General features: G+C 38.4%; 1 protein-coding gene across 1 annotated transcript in view; it reads right to left on the bottom strand.

Moving 5' to 3' along the window:
* Positions 1-659: 659 nt before the first annotated feature.
* TAB3 (TGF-beta activated kinase 1 (MAP3K7) binding protein 3) overlaps positions 660-27511 on the bottom strand; it is a 49106-nt gene continuing 22254 nt past the window's right edge. The window contains exons 2-7 of the mRNA XM_076355862.1: positions 21645-21833; positions 16669-18121; positions 13312-13472; positions 9942-10035; positions 8257-8340; positions 660-5252 (exon numbers count right to left, since the gene is read on the bottom strand). Coding sequence (XP_076211977.1) covers positions 5104-5252; positions 8257-8340; positions 9942-10035; positions 13312-13472; positions 16669-18121; positions 21645-21746 — 2043 coding nt within the window. The 5' untranslated portion in view covers positions 21747-21833 and the 3' untranslated portion in view covers positions 660-5103. The remainder of the gene's footprint in view (positions 5253-8256; positions 8341-9941; positions 10036-13311; positions 13473-16668; positions 18122-21644; positions 21834-27511) is intronic.

The following is a 27511-nucleotide window of genomic DNA, read 5'->3' as shown; positions in this document are numbered from 1 at the left end:
GTGTGAACAAAACACAGGTGTAGCGCAGCTACAGAGCTTTCAAATTTTAGATTACGGTGAGCCGATACAATCAAGGTAACTGAGAAGACATACTAATGTAAAAAGAAATTGCCTGCATACCGATTTACGCATTTCAAGTTCTCCACCCTCTCCCAGAGCAGTGCCTTTCTGTAGGAGGTTATAGCAGAAGACGGACTTTTGTAATCCAGATGCTCGACACTATCGAGGAGAAGCAGGAATGCCTGCAATCAAGACTACAAACAAAAGGTGATCCTCTGCTAGAGCGGGTAAAGCTACTCCTTTAGTGACAACTTTCCATTCAAAAATGAGAGAAAAGCGACGAGCTCAGCCTCACGCTCTGAACATCCAACGCCCTGTTTCTACACCAGAAGCTGCGCAGAACACCCCTCGTCTCAACGGGGCTCCTGCTTATACAAGCTGTCCACATTCGCAGGAAGAGGATTTGGACCCCAGTTCAATATCCAGCAATTGCCTAATGAGAACCATACTCATCACCGAGAAGAAAACCCCCAAAGCCCTGAAACAGATTTGCTGTAGCTATGGGTGCAAGTGGAAGACCAGAAACAATCGGACTATGAAAGCAAAAAGGCTGGATTTTGTAAATGTTTCCTACTACATACAAGAACAAATGCAGGATGTGATGTTTGCTTAGTTTTATTAATTTATTTTTGCAGGAATCTGCAACTCGGAGTATGCACTTTCTGGAGGTACCATGCATGCATAGCCTCTGAATGCTTTTATACAATTTCATCTCTTAGTAATAAGTTCATTCACAGCATACACAAATCTAGAATGTAGACACCATATATACAGGATTAAACAGGATCGTGTCTTCTTTTTTTAATGAAAAAATTTAACAGGGTTTCACACGGCAGGAAATATGGATTAGATACACTGGTGCCACCATAAATAAATAAGTTTCAAGAACACATTTTTTTAAAATCGGTTTCAAAGGTACTGAAAATCCAGGATTAGAATATTGCATTAACTCCATTGATTTCCGATTATTCAAAACCAAGAAAAATATTCGCATTAATATTTATGGACATAAACAGCAATGAAAGCCCCAAACTGAAGGAATCTGGCAAAATTCAGTCACGACTAGCTTCATATAATATTGACATTTTGAAACAAAACAAATGCAGCAGCACGCAGAGACAGTACTGACTATGAGATGTGATATCTGTGCATGTCTTCTTTCTTTACGGGATTTAGAGTCACTGTAGTACAGAGCACGTAAATTCTGTGGAACCAAACAAGCTGATGAATTGTTTATGTCCAACTGTCCACTTCTCGTCAGGATAGTCATTTTCACATTCTAGGGTATACCACTGAATTTTAAAACAGAAACTATCATCCTGATGACAAGCTTGTTTTTAACACATTTAGTATTCTCACATTCTTGTTTAAAACATTCTTTATTGGTTTTATTTTGTTTTGTCCCCATTTCAACTCAAGTATTTTTATTTCAGTTTCAAGGGGGTTTACAATCAATATTAAATGCGAAAGTATTTAGAAATTGAAATGAGAGATGCATAACTGGGACAGATAAAGTAACTGAAAGAAAAGTTTTTTTTTTTTTTTTTAAAGTGATTTAGTAGCATATCATAACCAGAAAGTACTGAGACCAGCTCTTTTAAGAATTATTACACCTTTTCACCACACCTCCCATTTTTCAAGGGAAACACACACACACACACCACAGACACACAGATACACAATTCAATCTGATCTAAGACTACATTTTACAAAGTACTTCCTTTTGCTTGACTTCTCACCCCTTTCCTCTTCACCCAAACAGGACTAATAATTACACATCAAATTAAAAGTAGATCCAAAGTTCAGGACTTCTTTTGGTTTACTATGTTCTGAATCATTTTCCGCAAGCCCCACTCTAAATAAACTTTTAAAGAACTACAGTAGTATTCTATAATTAAAGGGCATTCATCTTAATAGCACAGTAAATATAAAATAAGCTTTATAAAATTTCAATGAACAGTGAAATAATTTTGAATATTTGAATGTCCAAGTCAGTTACAAACTCCACCACTCTAGTAGCATGGTTGAGGGAAATTAAGGAAAAAAAAGAACACACAAGTAGTGCATTAACTCAACACAATGGCATCAGCATCCCGCCATTCACACACGCACACACACACGTTTTATACAATACAGTGCATTTTGTATGCCAGCTGACATTAGGGTTTTATGTGCATTCAATAAATATTACATAAACCAATCTTTTTGGCATAATCTACAATTCAGTTGGGGTGTGAACAACGTCACCTGCTTTCAGAAGGAAAATGGATATCCAAAATACAATTTACATTCTAACAAACTAAAAATATTCAAGCACCATGTAAAGTCTTTACTATTAATGTTTGAGTATGGGCATTTACAAGTAAAAGAATACATCAGAAGGGCGGGGGTGTTTTTTGTACAAGCAACACATGAAAGTAATTGAAAAACTGGAGTAAAATTATTGGTACAAAGGAATTCATTTGCAATTTAACGGCACTCACTCAGTCTTCCAAAAAGCATCTTGCTGTCACAGCAGCCTTCCTTCTCTTCCTCTGGTGAAGCTACGACTAAGATTAGCAAGTCTCCATTTATGGTTATTACAGTTCAGGGAATTATTGGACTGCACGCATTCCCCCCCCCGTCAGAAGTAGCATCTATTCTGTCTGAAAATGGCGCAACTGTACCGATGCATGACATACCTACTCATTTGCTGACTGTCATTTCAGTTGCTATCATTTTGTAATTCCAGCAAAAACAAATGCTGCTAGAACTTCAACAGAAGTACAAATGAACAGAAAATTGAAATAATACAAAGGCAAAGGCATCACGATAGAAAAGTCATGAAGTTACTGGTATTGTTTTGAGTAATTCATTATACAGCCGATAACAGCAATGCTTATCCTAGGTATAATGCTTCTGCTCATCTGTTTTCTAGTTACCTCAGTTTTGTCAGACTGTCCACTTACATGAACAAAATTAATATTTGCCTTCTAACTTCATTTGACAGTAATTTTTTTTATCCCTTTCCACATGTGATGAGCTCCCCACATAGTAATATAAAAAGGGACGGCGGGAAGAAGGAAGGAGGACGGGAAAACTAGCTCTGATGCCTTTGACTTTGTTTTGCTCATCAGTGGTGCACACTGATTGCTGGAGATCTCTTAGCTTATTTAGAATTATACTGAAGATTTAATTAGTGCAAGAACATCTTGAAAAACGCCAGATAAAATATTGGTTCCTCACCTAAGATCACAGTTTGTTTTTTACTGTTATCTTTATAAACTGCAGGGAGAGAAGACACCAGATTGAGCGATGCAGTCAAGATGAGTTTTCCGCCACCCACCCCTTACAAACGCTGCTTGATTTTAAATAAGGATTCAGACACATGATTGTTCTACCACAGCTTAACATGTTACCACACATCAAGTGAATTGTGGTAATTGACCATATGGATGTGGCTGTCATGAGCTAAGAATGATTTAAAATGAAGTAGTTTAAATCTCTTCTGGTAAGGTTTAGCGAGCACATTTTGCCTCACAGTTGCAAAGTCAATTACCATAACTCAGCTGACGTGCTTGGTTGCGTCTCTGAATCTTGGCATAGTTATACCATAAAAACTCAAATGCACTGTACCACCTTCTGGCCAGTACACAAGAACATCCTACTCAGTCGCACAGTTGTGTAACATAATCATTCAGCTGCCCAAACCCAAGTTCGATTTCACAAGTACTGAGTGCTTTATTACGGCAACCTGAAGCATTCAAACAAATTGAACATCACCTTTATAATACAGTATATCATATCCATAAAAGTACCAGTATGATTTTCAGTTGCAAGTCTTGTGTTCTTCAACCTATGGCAAATATTTCTTGACCAAAATAAAAAGAATGCAGTGTGTAGTTTTTCAGGATCTGGCATCTGCTCTTTTATACAGGCTGGTTTATTAACCATGTGCAAATAAACCTTTACTGAAGAGCTAATTGATTATTTTTCAGCTAACTTTGAACTGGGGCACAAAGTACCTTCTGTGCTGTAAACATCATGAATTCTTCACAAATTGGAAGCTGAAGAGGCCTAAGGAACTGGGTACCAACTCTTCTCATACACAACCGTGGCTGAGCTCAAGTCTTCCAAACCGAATTTGGAGTAGTCTGTGTTTGGCATATGTCACTGTGCTGCTACAGAGCACAGGCTTAGAAGATAGTTGTATATAAAAGCATACTTTTAGCTTTGAAACACGACAGCCTAATGAAAGCATGCAGCAGTATTTTCATCCGTAATACGGTAGAATTCATTCTTAGTTTATTACCAGTGTTGACACAGCCAGGTGAGCACTGTACAAGCAAAAGGGATTGTAAAAAATTACCTCTGATTAAACTCTCTGTAACACTCATACGGTATCTCATTTAGTCACCTTAGGTTACCATTTCAAACAGCAATTTTTTGTAGACATAAGTTACCCTGAAAAAAAGCAGCAATTACAAATACCCTTTTCCTTGTCTTTTATACATTGCAAAATTTACCGTTGCATTTACCTGTCTTTCTTCTTCAGTAGCTTGCAATCTAGAAGCACAGGGAGCCTTTGTTTTCCAGCTAGCTGTGGCCAGGTTAAGTCAGCTCTGGCTCTTCAGTTTTTCTGGTTAAGTGTAACATTTCACACCATTACTAAGCGTCCTATAATTTTTTAAAAAAAAACAGGTTTGGGTGTGGTTTTTTTTTTTTAGAGCCACTAAGCAGTAACTATAACCACAGGACTAAACACCAGTAGTTATTTGCTTTCCTGTATACATTCTTCCCAAAATTAATCCTTTTACGTTTTCAGGTTTCATTTTCTGCTTTGCTCACTGCAATGGGATAAGAAAGTATTTCACCCTTAATTTATTTATTTTTAGTGTAGCACAAGCAGAAACATCTTAACACATTACTCCCACCCCTTGCAATATGAAGATTGTTGACTGGCAAAGGCCGGGCAGATGGACTGAAAGGTTCCCCATGTTTCCTTCTCCTACAGCTGTCGGCTTGAGAGCCTGTTTTCAACCCAATGCAGCCCCTTCCTGATTTTCAGGTGTATCGTGGCATTTCACACTGCTCACAGCGATTTAGTGCTGGGTGATTTAGAAACGTGCAGCTATCACAATTCCATGGAGCCCCTTCGAAGTCTTCATCTCTCGGCTGAGTCCGTGCAGTCTGTTTGGAGCTGTTCTGATGCTCTAAAAAAAGCCAAAGGAAAACATTTTTTCTTATTTCAGAAGAGAAGCATGATAGGCAGGATCATACTACTGGTTTATCACCTCATTAAGCATTCTACCTTAAAATTAACATGGAAACCTTTCCACTTAGGTAAAATTAAAGGTCTTTTGCTAAAGCACTTCTAATTCAGTTTGTGAAATCTGAATATTGAAAGTATTTCAATTCTGTAGTCACTTAACCATACTACGTTAAAAACAAAAACAGCAGTCACCACTGTTAGGTCACTGATACTGCTAAAGGTTTAATAGCTTAAAACATACTGAAAAGTTTGTTACTGGCACTGCAACACCATCCTGCTAAGGAATGACTTCATAGGTTTACGTACAGCAGTCTATTACCAAATTCTAAATTCCAATAACTCTACTTTACCTGAAGTGAAAGACTACTTCTAACTTTGTTCCTTCAAGCAGTCTGACAGATGATATATTTTCTGCATCTTTTTCTAGCACTTATCCAGGCTGAAGAAAATACAATATAAAAATAAAATGGTAGGCCTGTTTCAAAACAAGATGATTGTTTTTCTTCTTCATGGCTTTGCAGCAGGGATGTGTGTACGTGAAGCGGGAATGAAAAGTCTTCTTTTCATTCATAAAATCAGTATGTATGCAAATCTTACATTAGGTATTAACCCACGGAAAGACTCGGTTTTCCAATGTCTCCTACCACCACTTCAAGACCTCAGGTTATCTACTAAAAGTGACAAATATTCCTACGATGTGGAAACACACATTTTACAAAATGTTAATACTCAAAACAACATTAGCACACATACCTAGAAGGTAAGGTTAAGATACCCATCTACTAAACAAACATCTGTAGAACAGCTTAATTAAATGAGAACTTACACTGCAAAAAAGGACTGCAATTTGTCATTCAAAGTGCACACATTGCTGTCATCTGCTAAGAAATCTAGCAGATGGCTGATGACAAAGTTAGTGCAAATAGTACTTAGCTTTGTCTTCAGAGACATACTTGAAGAAAATGAAAGTAACCTCCTTGCTTAGATGTAAACCCTCTCCAGTCCTGAAGTTGCACAGTCACATTAACAGTGCCTGGCCTCAACAAATTCCTTCTAAGCAAGTAGTGTGGGCAACTAGACTGCATTCATGTTGACTAGCCAGACGGCAGCACAGAGCAGACAGTTGTCTGCCCATACCTGTCTCTCTGCCCACGCCTTCAACAGCTGAATATTAAAGAAATAGAATTTTTTAAGAAAAAAAAAATATTTTGACGACTCCATGTTAAAAGCCAAGCTCAGAATACAGTACATCATCCCTAAAACTGATCTCCAAGACAGACAAAACTGGGAAGCTAGTCATAAAAGTCGTACAAATCCTTGCAAGACACTATCTTTCCAATTGCCAAATAAAATTATTTCATGCAAGTTTTGCATGTTATTTTGCTTTGAAATAATAAACCAAACAGGCTAGTGTAATTAAGAGAATCTCTTCAAGCATCACGAAGTAGCAGTGCCTTAAATCAACCACATGACCACTGCAATTTAACATGAATCCTGGCAGCCGCCTTCATGCCGCTGCTCACCTGCTGCTACTGTCTTTCCTGGATGCTACCACCTATGCAGGGCACACATCCCAGTATTGGTTTTGGGTTTTTCTGAGCCACAAGGAGTAGTTCTGGGCCTTCTCTTTTTTTTAAATTTCCACATACTAAGCATTTTATTATATCGAAGGGTAAAATACTTGCTTCAGAAGAGGGGGAACATTTCCTTATATGAATTCAAAATTCGACCACAAAAACCTTGCGCTTATCAGCGACAAGAACTTATTTAGAAAATTTGGATTCTCAAGCAGACTATATGATTACTGATTGAGAAGAGTGACTTCTTTTCCACTAACAGTTTTAGTACATGCTAGCTACAGTAAGAGGAGACACAATATTATAAATCCTATCACACACAACATTTTCAGAGAAATGACAACTGTTTTCTCTGTATCAGAGCACAGGATCCTAGACTGGCTATTTCAGCAGAAAGATACAAAGTGTTTAAAAACTTCCTTAAAACTTAAAAACTTCCACTAACATTTGAAACCAGGAGGTAAAAGGAAAAAAAGGTCCAAAAATACCTGAGACAAAAGGTAGGACTGTGCTCCAAAATAGCCACTAAAAGTAGTGGAGTTGAGAGAGCTACTGAGCTACACGGCCACTAGGTGTCAACCACCGGTGAGTTCAGTCACTCTGGGGGGTACTGACTGAATCTCCACTGGACAAAAAGTGAGACTAAATACATAGCTCCTGTGCTTACATAAAACTTAAGTGTCCTCAGCTGGATATGAATCCTAGATACTATACAATTAGCACAGAAAATTTTAGAAACCAGTAATGAACTAGTACAAGTGGGACACTTATCTCTTTAGACTGATGTGAGGAAACATGTTCTGTCTTGGTCCTTAAAATGTCTGAAGCTCTTGTTGTGCTAAAACTTCAGGGCTACCATGAAATTCATACTCCGCACAAAAAATAGGTAAAGCGTGACCAGGCAAGTTATATAAATGCAAATTTTAAAAAGCTGCTGTGACCAATTAAACTTGCATAAAAGATCCCAACTAAAGTATAAAATCCTAACAACATGTATTAGAAGACAGCTAAACAAACCTGAAAGAGCTTTTAACCTAGAAGTATTTAAAAAAAAAAAATTAATTAGGAAGCTCAAGTTAACACATAAAAGTTTGTATACTTTCAACTCTTTTTCTAATAGTGAATAACAGTATTTACAAACAACATATTAACAGAACATTCATTTGCAACAACCTGCTCGATGAAAACAAGCTGTAGCCAGGATTACTGCACTTACATAAAAATGTTCTGTTTTGGTTTATATATAGAGAAAAGTTATAATAATTAGAATTGCTTCCTGTCACCACAGGGGTTTTAAAAAAACAGAAGGGGGAAAAAAAAAAGCGCTTTCTCAATGCAGATTAGGTAACTTGATGCTTGTTGACGTACCCTTTTTATATGGCTTTGGTGGCACAACAGGACCAGGCTCTATGTTATCATAGAAGTTACACGTGGCTTTCGGATCAAAGTTCCCTGTCAGAAAAGAAAAGTAAGAAAGCGTAACTCCAAGGTTATTTACATGCCTATGCCAGTGATGTGAACACCTAGAGGCTGCAGATTTTATACATCTTTTTATCATGACATTACATACTAGCTTTTTCCTGAGTAGTCTTTTGTCACACATTTTCAGTTTTGCGTTGATTCTAGTAATTTTTAGCAGGCTAATCCCATATTGAAGAATCAACTGCAGCTCAATGTTCTGTATTGCTTTAAAAATATGTGAAAATGCCCTTTCTGTAGGACACATTCTTGGTAAAAAAGGAGGACTATGCATATTCTAACCTATTTGATTGTATTTATGTCAAGTTTCTGTCGCAGAAAGAGGATTTTTAAATCCTAAGTAGATTTCTGTTTGCCAGCTTCTTGGTTGCATCCTGTAGTTCTGTTTTGTATTACTTGGTCAGAGCCTTTGTCAGCAAAAAGTTAAAAATTTAAGTAAAGAACCTTCACTAAGGAGTATTTTTTTATTAAATTTGCTCTTGACAAAGTCACTTTTAAATCACCACTTTCTTGGTAATGTAATTTAACTTGGCCAACAGAAATGTTAGCAAGTCAAGTTTATCAGGTTGCAAGTGAAAAAGACACCTTTTAGAGATAAGTTGATATTGATAATCAAAATTGAACTTTAAAGAGTCCAAGTATACAAATCTAAGCACATACTATATTAGAATCATAGAATCATTTAGGTCGGAAAAGACTCAATATCATAGAGTTCAACCATTAACCTAACACTGCCAAGTCCACCACTAAACCATGTCCCTAAGTGCCACATCTACATCTTTTTTAAATACCTCCAGGGATGGTGACTCAACCACTTCCCCGGGCAGCCTGTTCCAATGTTTGATAACCCCTTTCGGTAAAGAAATTTTTCCTCACGTCCAAGCTAAACCTCCCCTGGCGCAACTTGAGGCCATTTCCTCTCATCATATCACTTGTCACTTGGGAAAAGAGACCGACACCCACCTCGCTACAACCTCCTTTCAGGTAGTTGTAGAGCACGATAAGGTCTCCCCTCAGCCGCCTTTTCTCCAGGCTAAACAACCCCAGTTCCCTCAGCTGCTCCTCATAACACTTGTTCTCCAGACCCCTCACCAGCTTCGTTGCCCTTCTCTGGACACACTCCAGCACCTCAACGTCCTTCTTGTAGTGAGGTGCGGCCTCACCAGGGGCCGAGTACAGGGGCACGATCACTTCCCTACTCCTGCTGGCCACACGATTTCTGATACAGGCCAGGATGCCATTGGCCTTCTTGGCCACCTGGGCACACTGCTGGCTCATGTTCAGCCAGCTGTCGACCAGCACCCCCAGGTCCTTCTCTGCTGGGCAGCTTTCCAGCCACTCTTCCCCAAGCCTGTAGCGCTGCATGGGGTTGTTGTGGCCGAAGTGCAGGACCCGGCACTTGGCCTTGCTGAATCTCATACAGCTGGCCTCGGCCCATCGATCCAGCCTGTCCAGGTCCCTCTGCAGAGCCTTCTTACCCTCAAGCAGATCAACACTCCTGCCCAACTTGGTGGCATCTGCAACACTCCCACCCATATTTAGATTATGTTTTTAAAAAACTATCAATTCTATACCTCTAGATTGAAGGAGATCAACTTCTTTCAGTGTACAGTCAACATTTATCTGGAGCTGTCTGTTGAGGCTTCTCAATCTGGTCATTTCCTCAGGCTGGAAAGAAACAACCCAAAATTGTAATTATGGGAAAGTCAGTATCTTATCTGACATAGAAATAACATTGCTATATCTTTGTTAACAGCGTTATTAGAAACTGAGTATAGATAAGACAGTGAAAAAAAATAGCCAAGATTCCACTGTCTGCCCCATCCCCCCTACCCAATTTATTCCCTCAAAAAACATTCTTCTATTGGCATTTGAGGAGGAAAACAAACAAAACCAACAAAAATGAACAAGTTACTTAATATTAAAATTCATTAGTAAGAAGACATAGCTGAGCTCAAGTTTATAAAATCATACACCTTATAAAATTCTGTATGAATTGATGACTTGCTACATGAGTTTACATCAAGATGATCAGGAAACAGAATACGAGCTGCAGTTCACCTTAATTATTACTTGATTATAACCAAGTAAGGTCAGAAGTTTATCTATTTGCATCACCCCAAGGAGCTCCCACATGCCAAACCTTCTAGCCCAGTATATTTAAATTGTTCAATGCTGCAAGACAGTAATTATTCTTAACAGAATAATCAGTTAAGTCCATATATTTGCATATCATTAAGAAACCCCAAGTTACCGGAATACAAAGTGTTCTTAATGCTAGCAGCAGTGATTATTAACATGTATGTAGGAATAACTATCCTATCCTAGGATACATTCCAGCACCACAGACAGAGTCACAAAATCACAGAATGTTTGAGGTTGGAAGGGACCTCTGGAGGTCATCTGGTCCAACCCCTCTGCCCAGACGGCAAGCGGCTTTTGAATACCTCCAAGGATGAAGACTCCACAACCGCTCTGGGCAACCTGTGCCAGTGCTCAGTCAACTACACAGTAAAAAAGTGGTTCCTGATGGTCAGAGGGACCCTCCTGTGTTTCAGCTTGTGCCCATTGCCTCTGGTCCTGTCACTGGGCACCAGTGGAAAGAGCCTGGCTCCATCCTCTGTGCACCCTCCCTTCAGGTATTTATATCCATTGATAAGATTCCTGCTGAGCCTTCTCTTCTCCAGGCTGAACAGTCCCAGCTCTCTCAGCTTGTCCTCACAGGAGAGATGCTCCAGTCCCTTAATCATCTTTGTGGCCCTTCACTGGACTCTCCAGTATGACCATGTCTCTCTGTTGTACTGGGGAGCCCACTCCCGGACACCATACTCCAAGCGTGGCCTCACCAGTGCTGAATGAAGGGGAAGGGTAACCTCTCTCCCCTTGCTGGCAACACTCCTAATGCAGCCCAGGATATCGTTAGCCTTCTTTGCCACATTGCTGGCTCATATTCAGCTTGGTCTCCACCAGGGCCTTTCTCTGCAAAATTGCTTTCCAGCTGGGTCAGCCCCCAGCTTACACTGGTGCATGGGGTTGTTCCTCCCCAAGTGCAGGACTTAGTACTTCTCCTTGCTGAATGGCATAAGGTTCCTGCCAGCCCATTTCTCCAGCTTGTTGAGGTCCCTCTGAATGGCAGCACAACTCTCCCAGTTTTGTGTCATCAGCAAACTTGCTGAGGGTACACTCTGCCCCATCATCCAGATCATTAAGGAAGATGTTAAATGGGAGCAGACCCAGTACTGACCCCTGCGGTACACTGCTAGTTACTGGCCTCCAACCAGACTTTGTGCCACTGATTACCACACTCTTGACCTGGCTGTTCAGCCAGTTTTCAATCCACCTCACTGTCTGCTCATCCAGCCCATACTTCATCTTCTCTATAAAGATCTTACAGGAGACAATGTTGAAAGCCTTAGTGAAGTCTAGGTAGACAATAACCACTGCTCTCCCCTCATCTACCAGGCCAGTCTTTTCATCCTAGAAGCTTATCAGATTGGTCAAGCTTGACTTCCCCTTGGTAAATCCATGCTGACTACTGCTGATCACTTTCTTGTCCTTCATGTACCTGGAAATGGTCTCCAGGATTAGCTGCTCCATCACTTTCCTTGGGATCAAGGTGAGGCTGATCAGCCTGCAGTTCCCTGGGTCCTCCTTCTTGAAGACAGGAGTGACAGTTGCACTCCGCTAGTCGTCAGGCACTTCTCCCAAACACCATAATCAATCAAAGATTATTTAGAGTGGCCTCGCGATGATATCTGCCAGCTCCCTCAGCACTTGCAGGTACATCCCATCCAGGACCATGAACTCATGTGCGTCCGCTTTGCTTAAGCATTCCCTGACCTGATCCTCTTCCACCAAGAGGTACCTTCCTTGCTCCAGACTTTTCCCGGGGTCTCTGGGACTCGGGATCCCTGAAGGCCTGTAAAGACTGAGGCAAAGAAGGCATTCAGTATCTCAGCCTTTTCCATGTCCTATGTAACCAGGTCTCGTTGAGCAATGGGCCCACGTTTTCGCTAGCCTTTCTTTTGCCACCTATGTACTAATAGAAGCCCTTCTTTTTGTCTTTGACATCCTGTGCCAGAATCAACTCCAGTTGGACTTTGGCTTTCCTAACCTCATCCTTGCACACTCAGACAGTGCCTCTGTATTCCTCCCAGGAACACACCTTCCAAATGCTACCTTGAGACAGGTGAGACATACAGCAGCCATACTAGTTAAGCAGCTAACAGCCCCTACTATGCCTTCCGGCCTACATCTGCAAGCATTGTTTATATCAACACAGTGAGTTAAGTCTGAACTGATTTGGCTAACAACTGCACAAAGCGGAAGTTATTTTTCAGTCAAATGAATTCTCTTATCAGAGCCATAGAGATGTTTGGGCTAGAGTCACTTGCAGGTGGAAGTCACACAGATAGGAAGAATCAACAAGGAAAAGAGGAGAGAGAGGTGCCAACTATTTGAGCCAACAACACCACTGAAAAGTTACTCGGCACATCCTGCACATACCAAAAGAGAAATAGATTGTCTAGGAGATGAAACTACTCAAACAACAACATACCTCAATATAACAAAATACCTTTTAAAAAAAAAAGTGAAACCTTGCTGCATGAACACCAAGCTCTATATGGCTCGGGCTCTTTAAATAGACTTGGATATACACATTTCAAGGTTGTTAGGAAAGTAATGATCTATTCAGTTCTGTGGTCCAGAAAAGCACATGTATACAAGTTTCACAAATTCTGTTGTGAACACTAAGAAAGCTGGACACATATCTGTTTCTTAAGTTATAAGAACTGGCTTATGACAAGCCAAGAACTTACAAAAAATCATCTCCAAAGACTGAAGATTTTACACCCCAAAATATCTTTCTGTATAATACTTTAGTTCATGAAAACATAAAAAATAAATTTGTATCTTGAATTAAAATACTAACAAATTGCTTACTGTTGGAATTGCGGTTGTACAGCTAACTCTTCGAAGCCGCCTCTGCATTAGATCATGCTCCATACCATTGACTTCAGCTTTTAGGCGTTCAAGCTCTTCTTTCTCAAGCTTCAGTTCCTTTGCTAATCTCTCCATCCTTGCTCGTTGATGTAACAACAAGGCTAATGTTTTACATGGAAGAAATAGTTACTAACACACAGAAATCTGGAAAACTGAATTCTTAACTTATGTGTAAGATTCATGAGTGACCTTTCTGGAAAAAAAAAGTGATCATAAACATGCAGCCAAATATCAGTGTGAAGATGCTTTCATGCCAAATGAACTACAATTTAGAACAAAGTTCTTCCAGAATAAAAACACATTTTAGACAGTAACTTGAAGTTGATATTACCATTTTGGTCAAAGCTTCTTTTTTTGCATTTGGTCTTTCTCATCTCAAAAATACAAAGGCACCTGTACAAGCAGACAGCTTCTCAGGATGAAACAGCAACCTAGTTATATTAATACTGTACTGACAAAAAAAAAAATACCAGAGGTAAGATCAGAAGATAACACATACTTCATATCTGCTGCTCAATAGCAGCTGACACACTAGCCTTAAGACATTAGCCAAATGTCAGTCCTGAATTGTTTTTTTCACTGCTATTACAGATTACGCTATAACAACTTTAAGTAGTCTTAGCTTTTCAGAGAGTACTGTAATTCTCAGTAATGTAAGTTCCCCAGTGCTCAAAGGCAAAACTATCGAACTTGAATAAAACAGAGAGAATCCAGAAAATAAAGACTGGGGGCAGCTCAGGTGCTTCAGAGTCTTTAATTCTACAATAGAGCTGATTTGCTGTCCTCTAATCTCTCTATGCTGTTAATCATTCTCTCATATTTTTGTTACGGTACTGAAGTTTATGGCTCTCAATCACTAGCTGATGTTGGGCTCCCAGAGCAGCCAAAGAAAGAATTTTGACTAGCTAGAAAATAATATTCAGTTTCTGCAGGAAGAGCGTTTCTCAGTATTTCATCATGATGCAAAACTGGCCAAGTTAATCAGTGTGATGCTTAGCACTTTCTAATCTGGCTGTTTTTACCTGATTAAAGTCTACTAGGAGAGAGAAAAATAAGAAATTTACTGTGGGTATTCAGACAAGCACGTTGGTCATAAAACAATGTTCCAGCAAACTGTTCAAATGTATGAAGACGTTGTAGAATCTGCAAAATGCTATTTCATACTAAGCACCAGACAGCACCTGCCCTTTTCTCCACCCCTATCTAACACAGGCAAAGAAAAACCACATACTATCTCAAGAATATTTGCATACTAGATTAAAAAAAAGTTAGAAAAATAAGCAACAATATGACACAGCTTACTGGGGGAGGATAAAAAAAACCCCACAGTCAGGAGCATAAAAATGGCAGGGTTTTTTATCAGATGTCAGTATTCTGTGCAAAAAAGTAGCACTATTCTTTGGATTTTGTATGGATCCACCAATTCATGGCCAAAGAATAAACACTGAAAATCCTATCCAAGAATAACATCAGAAGTTTTTATAATACAGGCACCAGTATTACTGAACAAAACCATTCTCTACTTTTTGAAGTAGTGTAAAGTCATCCAAGTAGACTGTAAGAGATCACGAAATTAAAAAAAAAAAAAGTACAGATACCAGGCTGTATGATTTTCCACTATTACTATCAAACCTTGTCTTTGTGTGACTCCTCCAATTTAACATCTGACATGACTACATTACATAGCTTCTCATTATACTCTAGTACAACTCATCAAACATGACTCACGCTACAAAGAAACAGTGGAAGCACAGACACCAGAATGGATTTTTGGTAACACTTTACACAATGGTTCATATTCAAAAGAAAATTAAATAAACTTGTTCCCTATATTAAGCTGTTAAATATACTCTTCTTTAGGACTCCTTTGTGGTAGAAAAGAATGTAACATTCTTCTACAATTTATTTCTATCAAGAGTTCAGAGTGCAGCAATACCAAAGGCTATAATTAAGTCCCAACTGTGGTAGGTATTGCCACAAAAGCAGATGCCCCAAAAAGCATATACTAACTAGTTGTACTGGTTTTGTTTTCCAAATACACAAATCTAGTCAAAGATATAGGCAAAACCGGATTTCTACATTTCAGGATATGTTTTTCTCAGGTATGTGAAGCTACTTACAGTTTTCTCACATAAATGACAATCTTTAATGAAGCTGTAATAGGAACACTACCAAAGCAAGCATATGGCCTAGGAGTTACAGACCTACTAGTGTTTGTTCTCTCTAAATAACATTTCTAATTGGGTCTACCAGGTACAGAACAGCTCTTTGTTGATGAGTTAGAATAGCTCAAAAGACACAAAGCAAAATAAGAAATCAAGAACTACAGGGCAGCATTGTAACCATTTTTTCAGCTCCCTAAAGTGAAAGGAAAGCTAGAAGGAGCAATGGAGGAATAGACTCTCTTTTCCAAACAGAAATCCAGAAACAAAGCACATTCTTTAAATAATTGCTGCTGATTATCATTCTGTCATTACCCCAAATGATTGGTTTGAATGCTTGCCAACTGATTCATTTGCTCAATTTTAAATGTTTCAAAACTATAAAGCAGATTACTCTGAGAAAAGCAGTTTTCAGCTAAAGGTTAGATTTCACCTTTTTTTTTTTTACTAAATTACTTAATTCTTCATTTATACGTGGCATTAAGACTAACTGTGTTCCATCCCTATGCAGCAGAACACACATCTTAAAATTTGTCTGCCAATTTCTTCCTCCTCTGAAAACTCTAAGTGGAAGAAGTGAACTTTTGATTAAGTTCTTCAAAATAATTATTTTAATACCTTTCAGAACAAAAATATGATTTGTAGTGACACCCGAAGTAATTTTAGCTGCAATCCTACCTCTCCTCCTCTTTCACTTAATACTCGTTGAAATTGGATTCAAATTCCCTGCAAAAGTTAGTGCTTCAGGTTTTATAAAGCACCCCGAGTACAGAACAAATACAAAAAATAATAAAATCCACATGTAAATTTATGACACAGTTCTTCAACACAGAACTTACAAACTGGACACAGTATATGAACAAACCACTTACTCTTGTTAGCTGCAGTGTTTTCTTTTAAGAAATATCTCTAATACCAAAAGCACAGCACCTTTAAGAACCCCAGAAATTCTTTATGTATGAGACTGAAACTTGGCAAAATTTTTTAAAAATCAGAACAAACTCTCTCATCAGATGATTTATGGTGCAATCTCAATTCTTCTCCGTACAGGTTCAAAAATTCTCACTTAGTAAGTAGCAAAATCAAGCTGAAAATGCATTTTACAATAATACAATTTGCAGGGTGAAACATTTACCTTGAGTGTAAGCATAGTCGTCTGATCCAGAACTAGAACTTCTCTGATACTTATGGCTTCCTTTTTCTCCTCCAGATCCTGGGATTACAGAAATAGGCTGAATAGGTTCTGGTGCTGCAGAACGCTCTTCTTGGTCCACTAAATTTAAAAGATTCTCAGTCGGTGCTCGACCTACTGTGATTTTAAAAATGGTTGGGTTTGGCTGAGATACCATTACCCGAGGAGACTGTGTTGGTGCACCTGTAGGTCCAGTTGGTTGAGTGTAGGTAATATATACTGGATTAACACTAAATGGAGGTTTGGGTTGACCCGACATACCTCTTGATGGAGAGCTTGAAGGAGGAGTAGTGGCTGCATACAGCGGGTGCTGGTTTCGTTGAGATGGTTGATTACTTATTGGTGAAGGACTCCTGTTCATTGCAGTCCCAGGTCTTTGCGGTGGCTCAACTGTAATTTCTATTTTATTCATGGAACCTTTGGATAAACTAGGTCCAGCAAAAGGAGGAAGATACGATACAGAGTGACTGCCTTGTTTTTGAAAGGTCTGGGATGCTTGCTGATATGGATGGGGTGGGACAGTTGAAGGACTAGGAGGCATGAAAACATGTGAACTCTGATGACCCAGCTGAGGAGGTTGAACTTGGTGTTGAGGAGAGCCAAAGGGAGAGGGACACTGGGATGCCGGTGGTGATCGAAAAGCTGACTGAGGGATCTGGGGTTGTTTAGGAGAATACTGAGAAGGTTGGTAGTTCTGTTGATGTGGATACACAGGTAGAGGACGGGGAGTATAATGTGGAACTGGGCCCTGTGGCGATGAATGCCACTGTGTATTCTGAGGAGTCTGTCGTCCTGAAGAACTTTGAGATGTTTGTCGTATATAAATAGAGCCAGGAGTCCCATAAAGATTGCTTGGAATCTGTGGAAGAATTTGTAGAGCTCTGGGTACACTCTGTCCAGAGGGGAGGTTTTGTGATACTGTAACAGTAATGGGATTTGTACTGTACCGAGGTATGTGCATATACGTGGGAGGAGGGCCTTGCATAGCAGACGTGTTCATTCCTGGTTGTATGGAAGATGGCTGTGGAGGTGGCTGTGGAGGAGGAGTAGCTGCATTTCTATTCTGGTCATTCATGAAAAATGGATTGTAACTAGGAGAAGCTGCCACAACAGCGGGAGCAGAATGTGGTTCTTGAACTAAGCATATCAGCTGTTTACCTGCTGTGCGTTGTGGATCAATATGTCCATCACTTGAACTATGTACCAGTGTACGACCACCATTAAGTTGAGCTCCATCCCCTGCATGATAGCTGGTATGAGGATGAATACCCAGATTAATGTGCAAAAGGCTATTTCTATTCATTCTGGTGTCATCAGGGCTATGGTACTCCATATATAAGTATTTGTTGCTCTCCTGTGCAAGGGCTCGACAACAGGCATCTAGGTTGTTGTTGTTCTAGGATTAAGAACGGACACTTATTATTGTCAAATAGCAAAAGAAAAAGCCACTGCTCGGCATTCAACAAGCATTCAACTGAAGCTGCAATCAAGCCTAGCTTGAACACAGCTATGGCTAACATTTCAGAGACACAAATTTTGAAATAAAGGTAATACCTACTAAGTCATAGTATGCAAGTAGTACATAGCTCACTTTGCATCTAGCAAAATGCTATGGTAATACTAGCTACAGTATGACATATTAAAAAAACAAGTCCAGTTTTGGGGAAAGCAATAGTTAGAACTCTTGGCATCTTCTGCAAGGAATAGGTATCTACAATTAACTACTTCTAATAACACAAATCAAATTAAACTAGATCAAAATTGCAAACTCTGGAAAGTCGAAACAAAAATGCAGATGTCATTTTAATGTTTACCTGAGCGTTTACTGCTTTCACCTTTATTTTACTGTTTACCTGAGTATTTCTCTTTACCTGAAAGTTTAAAAGCCCAACATTTTAAACCAGCTTCTCTTGGTAGAACAGAATTTAGTGCCTTAAAAATGAAGTCAGAATAAGTATTGCTTGAAAAAGTACTGGCAATTCCATAAAGCACCTTACAATTCTGACATAATTTCAACTGCCTTTAAGAATTTCAGGCTCAAGGCTAAAAAAAGGTTTATTCATACATCAGTGAGGAAACCAAATAACCCCTGTAAATGTTTGATTTGTTCTATGGTGCCAGCAGCTGAAACTATACAGGCAATAAGTTATGTATCAAATCAAAAGTATAATGGGGGATTCCCTTTCCCTTCTTCCCCTCTCCACTCATTTTAGCTTATCTAGTCTTGTTAAAAGAACACCACGAATGATAGCTTTTCCAAGAGTAAAATCACTAGAAAGCATTCCAGATTGTGGATTTTTTTTTTTTCCTCCCCAGTTTCTCATACAACAGCCTGTATCAGCTGTGGTTCAGTTTTTAATTTAAACAGTAGTTAAAGAAAAAAAAAATTCATTTTAAGTCAAGTTTAATTACATCTGGCCCTCAGCACCCTAACTTTGTTACATGTGATCCAAGACTGGTACCTTCTGTGACATACAGCACCTCCTACCAGAACAAGCGTGTACATATTTATATACACACGCATACACCCCCGCCTTCCTTAGTGTGCTAAGGTTACCATTCTAAGGAATATACATTGATAATGGTTTCGCTTCTATTTTAAACACTATCACTATATAAAGTTTGTATGCATATTAATACTCACGTAGCCTTGCAATACAGTTTTCAACAGCCTATCCAGTGGGTTGAAAAGTCAGATGTTACATTTCTTTTCTAAAGCACTGATACCTAGTCAGCCTTCTTTACCCAAAATTTCATATGATTTCACTATCAGACGAACACACATATTCAGCATCTTCTCAGATAAAGACTTACTACTGAACATGACAGAAGAGTCCAGCACTTAATTATGTATGGCTTTCACTCTATGGATACTTCCCCCTGACTACCTCCCATTCATGCCAAGATCCCCTTCTAGACCCCTGTCCTGGTTTCGGCAGGGATAGAGTTAATTTCCTTTCTAGTAGCTGGTACAGTGTTTTGGATTTAGGATGAGAACAAAGTTGATAACGCACCGATGTTTTAGTTGTTGCTAGGTAGTGCTTACACTCACCAAGGACTTTTCAGCTTCCCATGTTCTACCGACTGAGAAGGCTGGAGGTGCACAAGAAGCTGGGAGGGGGCACAGCCAAACTGGCCCAAGGGACATTCCATACCATGTGACGTCATGCTCAGTACATAAACTGGGGAAAGCTGGCCGGGGGGGGCCGCTGCTCGGGGACTGGCTGGGCATCGGTCGGCGGGTGGTGAGCAATTGTACTGTGCATCACTTGCTTTGTGTATTATTATTATTATCATCATCATATTATTATTATCATTTTATTTCAATTATTAAACTGTTTTTATCTCAACCCACGAGTTTTTCTAACTTGTGCTCTTCCAATTCTCTCCCCCATCCCACCGGGTGGGGGGGAGTGAGCGAGCGGCTGCGTGGTGCTTAGTTGCCGACTGAAATTAAACCACGACAACCCCAATGGTCAATGGGAATGTCCAGATATATCACAGAAAAATTTAAAACCAGAACATGTGGGAACCAGACCTTGTAATAATAATCAGCACCACAGTGCCAAGACAGCAGTTTCAAAAAAGTTAACCGTTACCATCAGCCACTTGCCATCTAAACAGGACTTCATAAAGAGAGTCCTCAGCTTCCTTAGGTCACTTCATCAGGGTGGAGGTAGAGAGAACATAGATAGGACAAGCCCTAATCTGATTTTCTCAGGGTACAGAATATATTTGTCATTTCAAAAGGACCCTCAATTTTTAATAGGTCCAAAACTCACATGAGCAAAAATCACATCTAGAGCATGTATTGCAATAAGTTAATGGAAACCAGCTCATATATCTTAAAACAAATATAAAGTGGGTTTGGAAACAAATTCTACACTTAAAAATATGACAGATATTTACAATGTAATGTTAACTAGCTATTCAGGACACCATATTATAGATCCAGAACACCATATGCTTCTGCAGCATTAGGGGTTCTTTAATTTTATCAGTTTAAAGATGTCTATGACAAACATAGTTCATGAAAAGGATCATGTACTTAACAGTACGGAAGAGATGACTGTCAGGATAAGTAAAGCTTTACATTGCAGGGCTTCCCCGCTTTACGTTTGTATTTGTGTGGTTTAGAAGACAGAGAATGCAAAAATTACAGCCAGTTATAAGTAAATCTACTCATCTGCCAGGGACAGGTAGGATGCAAATACAGCTTTGCTACTTTCACGTGCAGCGGTTTATCACATTAGGTTCCACCTTAGCCACAGCCACAAAAGGCCAAACCAGATCTTACTTGTTTCTATTCCAGTCTTCCCATTAACGGAAGGTATTCCCAGATGACCACGACTTTGAAAAATGATTATGTGTGGTCACTTATTATCACTTCCAATTTGTGACTTTAGATGAAGGTGGAAGGAAGAAATGCAAAGGAAAAAACCAAAACAGAAGACCTACCACCTGACTTGGAAACAGAGAAGTAAAAATAAACCTTTGGACAACTGTGGCAAAAAGATGCCATGAAGACAGAAAACCTTTAGATTCCTAGCTAAAGCCAGTTCCTCATCTTGGAAGAATGAGTCATTGTTTGCTAAAATCTCCTCCAGTATATGTATGTTATTTATGTATCCATCATCAATAATCATCCCATTAGCCACTCTCCTTATTCCCTGTATGCATACAGTCACAGGTCACATAGACAAGGAAGAATAGTCAGCGGAAAAACCCCCACAAAAATAAGTGAAGAATGATAAAATCTTTGTACATAAAAGATAGGACAAAAATGCAAGTAGTAGAGTCTTTCACCCTTTCAAAATAAAACCAGAAGAATGAAAATCTGTGTTCCATGTATATTACTAAAAAGAATTTTCATACTACAAAAATAAAAGACACAGACTCTTAAACACTCTTTACCATACCTGAAGCATGCACTGAGATACCACCCCTTCAGGTATCTCAGGGAAACGCTGTCGGAGATCATGGAGTACCTGCACGTCGAGTTGTTGACTGCCCTGCGCCATGCCAGATTGATGATGTTCCAGATTACCAAAAAATGGAAGTCAACAGGCCTTCCAATGATTATGGTCTTCTGAGGCTTCTGGCATTTTCTGTAAGAAAGAAAATGCAATCAATTATCTTTTAAGCCATCACAATAACTTTTCCTCCTTCCCCACCTGCATGTGTAAAAGCATTACTGTATTACATTTTTAGATTTAGATATCAAGAGAGACAATGGCTTAAACACAAGAGTGGGAATCATCATGTCTCAAATCCTAATATTAAAACAGTTAACATATCACAGGTATGTCTACATGACATTTCACTGGAATGTGCTAGTTCAGGTCTTTACACAGTCCCATTGTGGTACCACGTAGCCATAATCTAAATTAATCTGACCTGCATAAAATGGAACTGTTACATATTTACTCCCAGTGAAATTCTGAACAGTTTGTAGAAAAGTCTGAAGTTATCACAAAGCATGCATGCCTTTGTTATTTACAACATGCTAGAAATAACAGGCTGGAAAACTAAGTAGCACAATTACCCAAAAATACTCCTCTAGTAATAAGGCTTGAACTCTTTCCTCTTTACATCACTACAAATCCAAGATTATGATAAGCATCTATTTAAGATTTTTGTAAAGCACCTATTATATTCATACTAACATGATTAGTGACAAAAAATCCTCTATCCATTTCAGGATTCTTGTATTCAACAGCAAAGAGATTCTATCTGAACTTCAAGACCCAAGGACTACTAGAAGGCAAATACAGTCTGAGTCAACAAATGCTCTTCTCACTTGTGGCTCATGATCACAGCAGTGATCAAAAGGCAGCTGAAGTCTAAGTAAAGATTCACAAAGACTTTGCGTGAAGGTGGTGCGTGACATAGCCCCTATAACACATCTATTATTGCTAAGCTTCAAAAGCCTTTCCAACGTTACTACTTGGTTGAATTCTTAACTGCAGAGAATGTAGTGGTGTGTTCAGAAACAGAAATGAAAGTCAGATACCAGCAGAGTTGATGTTCAAGTAATCTATTAGCTACTTGAAGTCCCAAGTTTAAATCATGCTTATCTCAATCTCAGTGCAATTGTGGGTGGCACATAGTATAGGTATTTCAGTCAGTTTTCACTTGTTAGCTCAACTTCTAATAGCAGTCTAGAGCAGTACAACAGATCAGCAAAAACATACGCATACCTTTATGCTCTAATAAACTCCAACAGTTTCCTGTATCTTTCCTAAGAAAGTCTCTTAGTTTTCATGTGCAAGAAAATAGAACATATATCTTCAAAGAAATATAAAATGTCAGCTTTAGGGCAAAAAAGCTGTGGTGGGGTTTTTTTTAATTATTTTGAATATTTAATAACCACGCCTTTCTTTTTTCACTTCTTTCTAAACAGTACTTCCTTTGTCTGAAAAGGGGCAAAACAACAACAACCACCAGCACAACAAAAACAGAAGTCCACTCCACTATCTGGCTACTTTGTATGTGGACAGCTCTTAACTGACATTAGCATTCATTAAACAACACATATGCTTACAGGGAGACTTGCTCTCCGTCTTATCTGATATATTCTAGTATCCAGTATCTGTTACATCACACTCTTTCTCAAGATAAATGAGACAAGTTTAAAGAAAGTGAGATATGTGAATTATCCCGCTGTGGTTTAAGAAATACTACAATAAACTTACATTGTATAATCACAATGCAGTTCTGGCCACTGCAGTAATGCTGCAGACCCCTTTTATTTTAAAAGGAAACTAGTTTCCACTGACTACAAGAGCCAGCTGAAATTCCACATCTACACACACAGTAGGGGATCTTTTATAAACTTATATTTTGTAAATGAAAAAAAAAAAAAAATCATACTCTGAAACACAGACCACCACAAGAATTTTCAAAGAAAACCTGACAGGAATCAAGCTCTATGTGTTTCTAGACAACTCTCCTTTTCCCAGGAGGCAGGGGATGAAGTGCAGTAATGGAGGAGTACCCTACCAGAATAAATTGCAGTTAAAACCCCTGTGGAATAACAATGACAGAATCTGAAAATCTGAAATAGAAGATAATAATTTTAAAAATTTCATTTGCATGCGCAAAAGCCTTTGCATCTCTTCTCTCTTCAAATGCAAATTCAAACATAACATGGGTGAGCAGAGTGCAGATCCATCATCAATACAATGTTTTTCTACAATGCTTTTATAATAATCTAAATTAATAATTTCTTTAATGTTTTTTCTAACACTTCCTGAATGTGTGTGGTGAGTAGAGGTGTAACACTCAAAGTAATTGGCAGTTATTGGCCAACTATGAATTTTATCACAGAGTTCTCTTCTAAACACAAATAAAGGATAACAGAAATTCCTATTCTCATTTTGAAGAGTTGAAGGTTCTAGCCTTTACAGTTACACAGATAGCCTTGAAAAATCTGTAAGAAACCCAAAATAATTGTCTTGAGAAGCATGAACGCACAATCATTCAGAACTCCTTGGATTCCATGGCTACACTACTGTAGAAATTTGTTATTTTTCAGCCAATACCACAAAATTCACTACTGCCATATCTAGGAGCCCAGCATTTTGTCCTGCCTATTCTGCTTGACCTGCATACAACTGACTGCACATTTTCCACTCTACGCAGGCACAAACTGGCTGGAATGCAATACTTGCTTCCCATGTTGCTCCACAGCACCAGGCAGGTGGAGAAGCAAGCTGTTCAAAGAACCAAGAGTTTACAGCACAGACTACACAGCTAAGATGCTTAGACAACAAGAGCTCCTACTGAGCCACAAGAGACTAGGAAAGCAATCCTTCAAAGCTTCTTTCTTTCACAGCATGCACAGGCTAAGGGACATGCTGAGGTGCGCTACACTACCAGCCTTATAGTTATTGAAGGTTCACAGAGCAGAACATGTCAAAAAACAACCCAAAGTCACAACTAAAGCAAGCCACTTCATCCGTAACTTTCAAAAATGAGCTGAGGATACCCAAACTCTAGTTGAAAAGTATTTCACAAGGATGGAATAAATTAACATTGCTAGACACACAGCAGTTCTAATGGCAAAAACAAAGGATATTGTTGCAGAATTGGTCCCGCTCTGTTAAGACACAGAGGTGACCTCGGGAGCCACTAGTGAATCTTGGGGATTATGCAAAGCATGACTCAAGTCCTAAACAAGTACACTAATCAGTTTTTCACACCTTTTACATGCCCAAATTATATGTACAGGAAAACAGTATCTTAAATTTAATCTTCTTTCCTTAAGCCGTTTGTGAACCTTGCAAGTTAAGAAAATAGTCAACAGTTCCATCAATCAACTGATGCCTCTTTTCTGAAAGAATGAATAAAAAAGTAGAATTACTATAGTCTTGATACTCCCCACAGATGTGTTCAAAAATATATACAGAAGGAAATCCATTTCAGTACTGTTACTTTTGAAGCACTAAATCACCTAAAATGAAGATACACGAATCATCAGTAATGAGATCCAATTGAAAAAAAAATTAAGTCAATACATACTATCTGGCTGTTTATAAATTACGTACCGGTGTGCACTTACGCAATTACAATGTATGCAGCAACTAAAATAATTCCTGAGTGAATTTCCAGAAAACAGGTTACCTGGAAGACAGTTTCTCAGGCCTCATCAATTTAAAGTTAATTGTTAAGAGTTTTGTTACAACAACAGTTGGGCCTTGAAGGATAAGAGGAAAAAAACAAGACAAGACACAATAATAAACAAATCAGTTTATAAAAGCAACACCTCAAAGGCATCCTGCTTCTATACGTTTTACATAAATTCTTTCATCTTAAAAGATTATTTAAATCTTTAGATTACAAGAATGAGAAAACACAGACGGATTTAAGTACAGTCAGGTAAAGAACCTCAATTTTTCCCCTGAATACTACACAAACCTAATTCCTAAATTTCATTGTCCTGACTTCTAATCAAACGCATGCTGACACCTACAGATAAAAAGTGGATTTACTGAATGGCATTCACATGAATTCAACCCAATATTTGTAAATTAATCTATTTTTTTTCTCCTTGTTCATCTCTGTTTGATCAAAGTGTTGAAAGTAAATTTTGACCTTGAGATTCATAAATGCAGTAGGATTTTTTTCACTTAAGCACTCATAGGGCAATTCCTTCAAACATTTGCACTGGGCTGACAGGTTTTTACCCAAGAGGTAGAAAAGGATTCAGGGAAAGCTAGAAAAGCCGGATGCTCTATTCTGTCTAAACATTGCAGGAACTAGAGTATGAAGATACCATGAAATTTAGGTGAACAAAACAGTAAAACAGTATCAACTTCTTAATTATGGAATCTTCAGAACAGAAAGAACAAAATTAATATTAACACAAATCAGCAAGCTGAAAGCAAAATGAACATATTTAACATCTCCACTAAGCAAAAGTGCCATTGACTTTAGAGATATTTAAACTCATTTGCAGTAAATATGAAGTAGCAAATCCAATAAACAGTTATACAATCCAAACTCATTACAGTAATTCCTAATTGTCATGTCTAAATATCATTTGCCAATACCAATAACTCATTCCTGTTTATATTTGCTGCTGGCATTTAGGCATAAAACTTCTAACACTGATATCAGTGCTACTCAGAACTTTATTCCTGTTCTGAGCCAAGCAGAAGAGCAGTAAGTCTGAATACCCTCCTTGAACTTACCCTTCCTTACTTCTCTGGTAGTGAATAGAGGGAGAACTGTGAAGAGTGAGGACAGGAACTGAGGAAGCAGAAAAAGATACGAAATTCTAAAATTGTTTCATTAATCTAGATCAGTACAGAATTTTACTTTCACCAAAAATGGCAGGGTAAATAAAAATGAGATCATGTCCAAAAGAAAAATATGATGTTCCTTAAATGGAAGAACAATAATAAAAGCTGAACACTCATTTGTAATCGCTTTACTAAAACATGCCATTTTGTTTTCAAAGCCATGCTAGACTAACTGGCTGCACAGCATGAGTTCTGAATCTGAGTGACATTTTTAATCTTTTGTTCTAAATTTATTTATTAAATGGAAAGAAGTTGTGAGTGCATCTTATGAATCATATTCCTTCTTGAGGTAATTTCAATCCATGAGACATTTCTCTCAGTTTGGTCATGTTAGCTACAGTTCTTGAAATTACTTTTTCAGTTTTGTCATTGCATTTTTCCTACTTACTTATTTTGCTGAAGTTGGTCTTAAGAATAAGTTATTCCACCTTTTTGGAAAAAAAACAAAAACAAAACAAAACCTGCTCTAGTCTGAAAAGCCTTTTAGAAGAACACAGACCATTCACGCTCGAAGTACAAAAAAACTAGCATTACTAGAATTGCTCTACAAAGTAGTATTACTAAAGTATACAGCAAACAGAGTACACAGAGTGCTTCGGAAGTGAAAAAAGTTTTATACAGACCACAACTTTTTTTATATATAATTGAAAAAAATAGTTGCTTATTAATAACATATATTAGGATGTTCATGTTTCATGACTACTTACTTCTAGATTCCTAAATTCAAGATGTCTTATAGTATGGAAATAATCCTTCCAAAAAATCATCCAGATACTGAAATACAGTGTTCTCCTTTACCAGGCACAGTGCATAAGATTCTCCAAATAATCTATTATTATCCCAACTGTGAAAATTATTTCATTGTACTACTATAACACAAAGATCTAAGCTGCATTTAAAAGATTAGCCTGCTTACTAGAAGTCTCTTTATTAAACCCAAGAAAGATGGTGAAAACATTCCACCTCTCACAAAAGTAAAA

The sequence above is a fragment of the Aptenodytes patagonicus genome, chromosome 1 (genome assembly GCF_965638725.1).
Source record: "Aptenodytes patagonicus chromosome 1, bAptPat1.pri.cur, whole genome shotgun sequence".
Lineage (NCBI taxonomy): Eukaryota > Metazoa > Chordata > Aves > Sphenisciformes > Spheniscidae > Aptenodytes > Aptenodytes patagonicus.
The sequence above is the reverse complement of the archived record's forward strand: the minus strand, read 5'-3'. Positions and strand labels throughout refer to the sequence as shown.